Source organism: Chenopodium quinoa, unplaced genomic scaffold (assembly GCF_001683475.1).
Source record: "Chenopodium quinoa cultivar QQ74 unplaced genomic scaffold, ASM168347v1, whole genome shotgun sequence".
Taxonomy (NCBI): domain Eukaryota; kingdom Viridiplantae; phylum Streptophyta; class Magnoliopsida; order Caryophyllales; family Amaranthaceae; genus Chenopodium; species Chenopodium quinoa.
This window is the reverse complement of record NW_018742630.1, coordinates 1,847,873-1,858,488: the sequence shown is the minus strand read 5'-3', so window position 1 is coordinate 1,858,488 and position 10,616 is coordinate 1,847,873. Positions and strand designations below refer to the sequence as shown.

Sequence of the window (10,616 nt, the reverse complement as noted above, 5' to 3'; positions counted from 1 at the left end):
ATCTAGGGTTTTGATTTAGGGTTTTTTTTTTATTTTGGGGATCGGCGTGGTGGTTCAGGGTGTGGATATAACTGGGGGGAGGTGCGGTTTGGGTTCGCTGGCATGGGGATGGGAATTCGGACATCGACGGTGGGGAGGGTATGGGTTTTCGAGGGAGAGATAAGGGGGTTTTTATGATTTTGGGGAGTGGGTGGTTCATTGGCGCTGGCTGGTGCAGTGTCGAGTACAGGGTAGCGCCTGTTTGCGTCGGGTTCGGGGTGGTGCCGGCGCGGGGGTTCTAACAGGAAACCCGCCGGCGGGTGGTGATTAGGGCTGGGATGTGGTTGTGGTGGGTGGGTTTTTTATTTTTTTTAATTTTTTGATAATTAATTAAGTTATTATTTTAAACTTTAAATAATAGACAACCAATCATAAGTTGCCACGTGGCAAATTTAGCCTTAATGACTAACGGAGTTAACATCCATTGGTCATTTGGGCATTTTGTAACATTTTTGTTAAACTCAGGGACATACGATGAATTTGAAAATTTTTATGGATATATAGTTAATAAAAAAAAAACTCAGGGGTACATGGTGAAAAATCCGAAAAAAAAAGTAACACATTCAAAAAGTAATATAATACTATATTTATCTCCTAATTCGACCACCATAACCACCGTCACAATTGCTGCTGCCCACACAACCGCAACAATCGCACCATTTGCACCACCCACCTGTGAGCTCAGCCCCAACTCTCACCAGCAAACACCACCACCAATCACGCTGCATTACCAACTCCTTCACCTGCAACCACCTCGCAGCAGCCGTCCACTCTAACACCAATTTGGCCCTCAAGCAGCCGCATTTTGCAAAAATCAACCCCAAATCGCAGACTCTTCGATTGTTAAACACTCCAATTTCGATTCAATTATCAAATTTTGAGGGGTTTTGAGCTTCATGTTCGTTATCGGAGTCGTTGTTGGTTGATGCTTTAGCTGTTGTATCATCGATGATATAATATCTCGCCATACGAAACACTAGTAATATTGTTGTATCATCGATGATATAGTCCGCACCCAATAATTTGTGTTTATTTATTCAACTCATTAATTGGTAATGCTAGTATTATCACATATAGAATTAGGGGTACCTTTTGATAAAATAGATTAGTTTATGTTACTAAGATTCCCACATGAATCTTGGCAAGACTCTTAAGAATCTTGTTGCATAATTTGTATCCTAACCTCTTTTTTTTTTTTTTAACCTCGTACCTCACTTGCTAAATCAACCAAACAATCCAACGATCACAAAAATCCCACAAAAATAAAAATACCCCAAATCTACGGTCAAAAAACCAATCTCACAACTCCCTAAAATAAAATCAACACACACAATAAAAACCAACGAAATCTCTGACCTTTTACAATCATCTTCTTCATCAATATCACTTTCTCTCTCCTCATCTTCCTATCATTTTCTCTCTCCTACTCTCCCTTTTTTTCTCCTCTATCCCTCGCTTTTGAGGGCCCTTTTTTCTTTTTTTTTTTTTTTTTTTTTGCCATTTTTTTTCATTTTATTTTTCTCGATTCTCCAATTATTTTTCAATTTCTTCTTCAATTTTTGATTTGAGCTCATCTAGAAAATTTTTCCTAATTTTGACGTTTTTTATAAACCCTATAAATCCGATTTTCGTCGGGAAAAAAATATTATGCATCAACAACGATTGAAGCAGCAACAACAACAACAAGCGATGATGCAACAATCGATCCTTCAGCAGCAAGCTTCTCTTTATCATCCTGGTGTTCTCGCTGCTCCTCCCCAGGTTATTTGATTTATATTTCTGTGAATTTATCTTAATTTTTGTGAGTTTTATTTTGATTAATTATTGTATTTTGGTATGTTTGAGTGTCCAGATTTGATTTTTATTGGTTAAGTTGCGAATATATGATTTTTGGTTTTTATTGTGTATGTTGGGTTTGATTGAATGCGTATTTGGTGATCAAATTTATTTCTGGAGATGTAATTTTTCGGCATTGGTTTAAAATGGTTTGGAAGTTGATGATTTTAGGGGAATTTGAATGATGGGGTGATTGGTTTTGGATTATTATTGATTGAATTATGTTTATTATATTTAGATACACTAGAGAATGGATTAAGAAATTATATATTGGTGATGGTAATTGATTATGATGTTTTGATAATTCCTTCGATATGATTTGGTGTGGTTATTAGTGTGTTGAAGGAGGGTTAAATTTATGGGAAAATCACTTTCAATTGAAAAGGACAGATTTTGATTTTTTCTTTGAGTCTTCAGTGTTTGCAGCTTAGTAATTTGGGTGTTCTTATATTATAAGATAAATGATGGGTGATGTTGGATTATGGAGTACTTTGTTTAGATGTCTAGGGTAGTTGGGTATGTGGGCTGATTTACCGGAATGGGATCCATCTTTTCCTACGAGTCTAAGGAAGGGAGCTCGTTTCTCTAATTGACCGTCGGATGGGATTTTTTGGGAGCTTAGGTGTTCTCTTTTGAGGATAATGGTTGGAAGAAGGGAAATTGAGAGGATCCTATTTCTAAATGCATGTCTCGGCTTTCTGAATGCTCACTATGGTTGGCGTGCTAGTAGAATTAGATGTTTTGCTAGATGGCATAATTTGTGCCTTGGTATCTGCATATGAGGATTGTACAGTTGAAATTTTATTGAATTAGGATTTTTTTTTTCTCTCTCTCTCTCTCTCTCTTTTTTTTTTTTTTTTTTTTTTTTTTAATTTGTAGGTTTTTTTCCTATTGTTTTTACATTTTTATTTTGCAGATAGAGCCTATCTTGAGTGGAAATCTGCCACCAGGCTTTGATTCAAGTGCTTGCCGCAGTGTGTGAGTGCCTATTAGATTTTTTTTTTCTTTCTTTTCATTTTTTTTTCTTTTGAACTTTATTCCTATGATTTTTGGAGATTTTCTTTTGCTTCCTATAATCCTATGTTGACCTTGGGGGTGGAGTGATGCTCTTATTGAGAGTCTATTAGATGTCTACCCTTTTTTAGCTTCCCTAAAAGAGGTGCCTTTTTTGCAGAGTATTACTAGAGTTTTAAGTCCTTTTAGGATGTCAGTTTGATGCTTAATATACCTGTAATTTTGAGTCCATGCTAAGTATGTGTGCTGCAAAGGACTTTGGGATATTTCTACTTGTGCTGCTATTGTCATCTTTCAGTTGTCTTATCAGGGAGGCATAATTGTAGGTACGTTGGGAACATTCACCCCCAAGTCACTGATCCACTTCTTCAAGAAGTTTTCTCAAGCACTGGTCTTATTGAAGGATGCAAGCTGATTAGGAAGGAGAAGGTTGGTTACCCTATGTCTATCAGTTATTATATACATCTGTTTGACTACCCTGTAGAGCCCTCCCTTTTTTGAAAAAAAAATAATAATGTCTCTCATTACTTGTGTTGTCAGTCCTCATATGGCTTTGTGGATTACTATGACCGCAGATCAGCTTCCCTTGCTATTGTCTCCCTTAATGGGCGTCATCTGTAAGTATGAAGTGGATTGTATCATTTTATTGTTCTGATTGTCTAGTTTTTAGTTGATCTGTTTATCTGTTATGCATTAAAATTTCAGATTTGGGCAACCTATTAAAGTTAATTGGGCATATGCGAGCAGTCAAAGAGAGGACACTACAAGTACTTATACTCTTGTGCTGGTGATTTACTTAGTCTGGACTTTTCATTTATACTATCTGGATGTCTAATGGGTCATGTTTCCTGCTCAATTTCAGATCATCACAACATATTTGTTGGAGATTTGAGCCCTGAGGTTACTGATGCTACATTGTTCGCTTGCTTCTCTGCTTACCAAAGCTGCTCGTAAGACGCTTTCGTCCCTTGATCTTACCATATAGCCAGCTTTGTTCATATCCCTCCTGGTGGTGGGTACTGTAAAGTTGACTTCTCTTGTTCGTTGCAGAGATGCTCGAGTAATGTGGGATCAGAAGACAGGACGTTCTAGGGGTTTTGGTTTTGTTTCTTTCAGGAGCCAGCAGGTATAGTGCTGTTTCTTATTTATTATTTTTTGAATTTTTTTTTATGCTATGAATGATACTAAAGTGTAAATTTCATAGTTTTATGCATTATTTGACTGTGTATTTACTCTACAGGATGCCCAGAGTGCAATCAATGACCAAAATGGTATGCCCTGTATTGATTTTATGCTCCTTAGGCAATTTTCTCTTTCTTGTTCTTTTCTGTATTGATGGTCATCGGCTAGATCCTTGAATTTTTTTCTATTTGTAAAGCCCTTTAAAATTTATTGTCGTATTTGTATATTTCATGACTCTGTTTCTTTATTCTTTCAATTGTTTACAGGAAAGTGGCTTGGAAGTAGACAAATTCGTTGTAATTGGGCTTCTAAGGGTGCTGTAGGCGGTGATGATAAGCCAAGCTCAGATACTAATAGTGCTGTGGAACTCCCAAATGGATCATCTGGTTTGTGTTAATGTCACACTTACTTTTTCTGCAAATTATATGTTTGTGTAGGGAACTAGAATAATTTTATGAATAGTAAAGCTGGTGAGAAACCCCCCTCCCTCCTCTTTTCCCCCCTAAACCATGTCCTGATTTGAATTGTTTGTTTGGTTCACTCCTTTTCAAATACCATTTCTTTTAATGTATCTATGGATCTTTTTTCATGTTAAAAATTATGGTACTATCAGAAAATGGGAATCATCATAATTCTCTCTCTCTCTCTTTTTTTTCCTTGTTCCCAACTCCTATCAGAAATGGTATTTGTTCATAAATTCGAAGCAAGAGCTGAGACAATTGTTGCTTAGTAAATGACATTTCTGCCTTTTTCCAGCATCAATGCTCTTTTTGCTATTCTATTACACCTCAGAGTTGCCTAGTTGTTGGAAATGGCCAATAAACTACATCTATACTATGAGTAATTTTTAAAGTATGATGTTTTGCTACCATAATGTCGCAAGTCCCTCTCTCACTCATTGTATTTCCAATTTTGTCAATAATGATTATTTATTTTTTTGAAGGGTTGCATTGCCTGTTTTTATTTTTAATTTTATTACGGACTATTACTTTATATACTACTTAATTTTTCTATCTTCCTTAACCTTCCAAATCATTAATTTTATCAAATTTCCTTTTCAAATGAAAATGATATATGCAGTAGTTTCTTAATTTAACTTATTTACAATTTAAATAATGCCCTATATTTTAATGAGCATTTTAGCAATTTTTTTAAATTCAAAATAATAACTAGTACATCCCTTTGCCACTTAGGTGTAAACTATAAAGGCTCTTAAGGTGAAACATGGATATAAAGGGTTTTTTTTTTTTTTTTTTTTTTTTTTTTTGAAAGCTGGATATAAAGGATTTTTAAGTACTGTGTGTTTGCTGTTCACTTCCCTTATATCTTTACTAGTCCTTTGTGCATGCGATACGCTGATACTTGCGTAATACCCTGTTCTATTCACCTTATACTTGTTGAACTTAAATTTATTTTACTGAATTTGAATTTTTTACTCACTAAAACTTATTATTGATTAAAACTGATGTTTACCAATCAAAAGTATTTTTAGTGATTTCATTTGTTATTTGTTCTTTGAAGTTATTGATTTTTCCTTTACAAATTAAGATACGGAGTAGATTCTTACCAAACTTTTATAATTGTTTTACTAATTTAAACTTTTTTTTTTTTTTTTTTTCCTTCTCTCTTTTATTATCAAATGTATTATTCATGATGAAAATTTTAGGGCCTACATGTACTTAATGTTGTTTGGAAACATTATAACTAACTAATAATCTGTCATAATATGCAATATATAAATTTTTTTAAGTTTACCTAACCTTCTAATACATCTATCCATCTTTTATATGAGTACAAAATTGAATATGTATTTTAAGTATATTAGGGGTGTTAATTGTCGGGTACCACTTTGTCGGTTAATGAAATAGATGGCCCATGACCTGACCTGAGAACATTAGGTTCCTGCAATTTCTGGGTCTGGATCTGGATCTTTGGAGCATGAAATCATCCAAGGATTAAAACTGATGACTGATTTGATGGCTCATTGTTGCTTTTAGTCATCAATATAGATGAGTAAGGATGTGAGATATTAGTGATTAGGTTATGAGGTGCTTAGGTGCTGCTAGATCTGGTGATGGTGGACAATAGGACTGTTACTAGAACCCTCTGGTGGTTGTTGCTGTTCAGTACAATTTTTCAAGAATTGCAATTGTCAAGCTTTAATTTGTTTACTAGAGTTGGATGTGAATAAAGTTTTACTCTAGTTTATCTTACTCGGCAAAGAAAATGAGTAACAATTAAGAAATATGGGAAGCAAACAGCATACATAATCAGATAATCCCTTGAAGTATTTGCCTATTTGGTTCAAATCTTGTTTGGATTATATGTTTCCATGGACTTTATACTAATGTGGCAAAGGCATGCTAACTTTTCCCATGTGGTTAATAATAGCCCTGTTGGAATAAGTAATAACACTTTCCTAGTTTTCCATTAAATTGCTAAAGTTACCTGCAAGTTTACTTTTGTGGTTTTTTTTTCACAGTATGTACTTGATTTCTAAAGTCTCTTTTAACTTTTTTATGCAAACTCTGATACAATTAAGCTTGAATCTGTGCACTACATTAGAGATAATTTTGTGAAGCAAGAGAAAGGTTTTGACTTCAATGATAAGTTGATGACCTTTCTAGCAAATATACTGAGACTGTGAAGGATACTTGATACAATAACATGGTTACATGGGTATATAATATAGCTATAAACTATTGAAACTTTGTGTTGGACTGAAAAGCTTGCAGATTTTTCATAGAATGGCCAAGTATGACACTTGGACGTGTAGTCATGTTTCACACTGGTAGCTGAGTCTAAGTGCTTTATCTGCAGTTCGTGCTGGACTTATAAAATTTTGGCTATGATGTGCAGAAGAAGGTCAAGAGAAGACAAATGATGATGCTCCAGAGAACAACCCTCAGTATACTACTGTTTATGTCGGCAACCTTGCTTCTGAGGCAAGTTATCTTTGAATTGATTGAAAAAATGCTATTATATGTATTGATGCCATCGAGATGCTAACCCTCTAGGTTGTGATCACACATTCACACTCAAGTTATGTATGTGACCATCTATTGTTCCAGCATATAATATAGTAGTCTCTCTCTAACACCAAAAATTGCCAGAGTTGACCAGCTATATTAATTTCACGCCAATTGTCTGCAGCGTTTTCCTTTTTAACAAATACATCTTTCAGTTCAAGAATTACACCCCACTGGAATGATGCACGTGCCTCATCCCGTGCTTTAAGATTTCCAAACACAGCCTTTATTTATGTGTGCTTGTGTTTGGGGGGGTGGGGGAAGGATTCGTTGGAGTTTGAGGGCTATAGGATTTGTGATTTACTTGGGTTATGACTGTACATTCATTCAGACATCACCCCTTCTGGCTATCTTTGTTAAATAAGCATGTAGTTGAAAGGATATTTACCACTAGAAATTATTTCTGCTTGACGAGATATGGAGTGTCTAAGAAGCTAAGAGCAAGTACCGTTGTGCAGTTTAATAATGTTTTTAAACCTGGACACATAATTAATTGTTTTAGTAAGATAAGATGATTGAAGAATTATGAAAATTTGTCATGGAAGATTTTTCTCTGTTTCTGTAAATTAATGTTCTCCAATTTGCAGGTTACATCAGCTGACCTTCATCGTCAGTTTCACGTTTTAGGTGCTGGTGTTATCGAAGATGTCCGGATACAACGAGACAAGGGTTTTGGTTTTGTGAGATACAGCACTCATGCAGAAGCTGCCCGAGCTATCCAGCTTGGGAATGCACGGGTCCTCTGTGGAAAACCTTTAAAGGTAACCATCTAGTGTCTATGATATGTCTTTTCAGGGTAGTGTGGGTAGGTGTTTAATACATTGCTGATCTTGGGTTAATGTGGTAGTTGGGTTGTATTGAAAATTCGATGACATTGCTTTGTGATTACAAGTATGTTAAGTGCCTTTTCTGCTCAATTTTCTGGACTGGAGGATGTTTATCTGGCATTTGTCTATGGAGAGATGGCTTTTATCCAGCTCTGATGATTTTTTGATTACTTGTTCAAATATTCTGCTCTTTTGCTTTACTTCTGCAGTTCTGCTAATAAATCACCCTGGCTCTCTTTCTTCTTTTTTTTTTTGAAAATTAAATGGAGTTGGTGTAATGGTGGTAAGTTGTTTGCCTTGTTTGTTTGTTAGCTTAGTAAAGCCCCTTAGCCACTAAACGTCTTAAGTATCACTTTATGTTTCCTTTTTGAGACGTCTACCAAAAAAGCTTCTTGTTATTTTAAATCGGAACTTAACCCTACTCAACGCATGTGACGTGGACCCCCCTTCCCCCAATCTCTATCTTTCTCTCTCCATATCCCTTGTGATGTGGGCCATCCAACTCACCAACTCTATTTCGATCAATTTTTTTATTTATAATTTTCCCATAGGCCCTTATATACAAAGAAGTCTATACATCTTACTGCTAACTAGAAAGTAGATACCTTAAATTATGTGCCCAAACCTATGAGGAAGGTTTAGACTGAAGGATCCAAGTAGAGAAAATTCAAGTTTATCATTATGATAAACAAAAAAACGTGTGGGTGAGGAGGTTTTTGGGAGGGGGTGGGGGTGGCATGGTGAGACCAATGCAAAAGAAGATAGAATGCGCATTGAAGGAAATGGAACAATAGATGGTGACATAAATGATGAGTCATAAAACTGATAATGCTTTGAATAAATATACAAAATAAAGAAATTAGTTGGCTCCTTGTTTTCTGGAGTGTTATATTTACAATTATGTTTCTCAAGGATGCAGAGTATCATCCTAGGTGAACATTTTGATTATTTGTAATTGCCTGGCTACTTGTATAATCTTTCCGTTATTATATTTTTCATATTGGTTTTGTCCTATTTTATCTTTGGATCTAATCTTAGCCATGTATCAATAGTCCAATTATTGTTATGATTGTGACATATACAGAGAGATGCACATGCTTTATAACTTTTTCTAGGAGATTGGTATGTATAATGATCTTCATATCTTGTTTTGCAGTGCTCTTGGGGCAGCAAGCCTACTCCACCTGGAGCAAGCTCTACACCACTTCCTCCTCCACCTGTTCAGGCATCAGGTTACACTGCCGCTGATCTCGCTGCCTACGAGCGGCAGCTTGCTCTAGCCAAAATGGGTGGTGTTCAGGCTCTCATGGGTCAGCATCCACTTAAAGCTGCTGCTATGGGAATGGGTGCCCCTGGTGCCAGCCAGCCAATCTATGACCCTGCTTATCAGAATCTTGCTACATCACAGCAGCTAATGTATTATCATTAAAGTGCTCCTAATTGATAACCTTTTCTTCTTCCTGATGGATGTAATGGTATATTAGCCTTTTACCCTCTTTATTTTCCTTTTCTTTCGTTTTTCAAGTCATAGTATTTATGATTTACTTCTTTATACTTGCAATATGGAAACGGTAGAAATGATGTATTGATGTTACGAAATATGTGCCCTTGCCTGCATATATTTCAGAGCTTGTATTATCGGTTTTACAACCTGCTATTACAGATGTAATTTATTGAGATCTTTGCGACAGGTTTTTGTTCCCCCCTAATTTTCTTTTCCGTGGTTTCTCTAATGATGAAGTATATTATTCTCGAAGTCAAATATATTCGGATACTTAAACCTGAGGTTGCTTTAGATTTGAGCTCAGCACTTATATGTGCATGTGCAGTTCGATTCTTTACGCATTTGCTGAGTTTAGGTCTTATGTACTACAACAAATTCCTTACGCAGTAAGATTACCAGAAACGTTGGATTGCTTTCTCTTTCATTTGAGTTTCTTTCTACTCTTTTCTGGGTTTTGTTCCTTCGTCTGATTTCAGTTATTTTTCTGGTAACAATATTTCAAGTGGGCAGATGCCTAATTCTCAGAAAGCTAATTGATTGTCCCAAATGTTAACCAAACATTAGGAAACTAGAAAGCTCCAAACTTGTTTGCATCAGCAGAGAATTGCTAATATTTACTCCCGTTTTTTATTATCCACTATTCATATGCTTTCTTTTACTTAATTTTTTACTATTTAAAAAAAAATGTTATTATGTAATACTGTGTATCATTGAATTAGTTACAATGTTCGTTTTCATAAAAAAAATTACGATTTTATTATTCTTAATAGACCATTAAAAATATTAATGGTTAAAGTTAATTTTCAACAGATGTGCCGGTCAAAGTGATGTAAATATTTAAAAATGAAGGTATACTTGCTCCATATCTCGACACGAAATTTTAGGAAAAATAGTAGAATATATTATGAGTATTATATGATGGTTCATTATATTGCGGGTAGGTTTGAATCATATTCTAGTGATAGAAACGTAGGAAATGTTGATATGACTATATTGGATTTTTTTTTTTTTTTTTTTTTTTTTTTTTTTTGTGTGAGATGAAATTCCGAGTACATATCAATTCCTTAAACAAATATGTTGAAATACTTATAAAACTTCTCAAAAGGTAACCGTTGCTATATTTATGAAACAAATGAAGTATTTTGTTCATTATTAATTGTGAATTACTTTATCATGATATTCTAA

The 10,616-nt window shown here is 35.1% G+C and overlaps 1 protein-coding gene across 1 annotated transcript; it reads left to right on the top strand.

Annotated features, from left to right (window-relative positions):
* The first annotated feature begins 1,424 nt into the window (after positions 1-1,424).
* LOC110721812 (oligouridylate-binding protein 1-like) lies at positions 1,425-9,628 on the top strand. The gene is made up of 12 exons (XM_021901011.1): positions 1,425-1,800; positions 2,792-2,853; positions 3,216-3,318; positions 3,430-3,506; positions 3,595-3,656; positions 3,752-3,839; positions 3,940-4,015; positions 4,130-4,160; positions 4,338-4,457; positions 6,931-7,016; positions 7,688-7,861; positions 9,084-9,628. Exons 1-12 carry the CDS (start codon positions 1,687-1,689, stop codon positions 9,354-9,356), a joined length of 1,266 nt encoding a protein of 421 aa, XP_021756703.1. The 5' UTR covers positions 1,425-1,686; the 3' UTR covers positions 9,357-9,628.
* Positions 9,629-10,616: the final 988 nt, after the last annotated feature.

Excerpts from the sequence above, each read along its gene's own strand:
- LOC110721812 (XM_021901011.1), top strand. The coding sequence starts at position 1,687 with ATGCATCAACAACGATTGAAGCAGCAACAACAACAACAAGCGATGATG. Across the intron at positions 2,854-3,215 it reads TCAAGTGCTTGCCGCAGTGT|GTACGTTGGGAACATTCACC; the intron begins GTGAGTGCCTAT and ends GCATAATTGTAG. Across the intron at positions 4,458-6,930 it reads ACTCCCAAATGGATCATCTG|AAGAAGGTCAAGAGAAGACA; the intron begins GTTTGTGTTAAT and ends TATGATGTGCAG.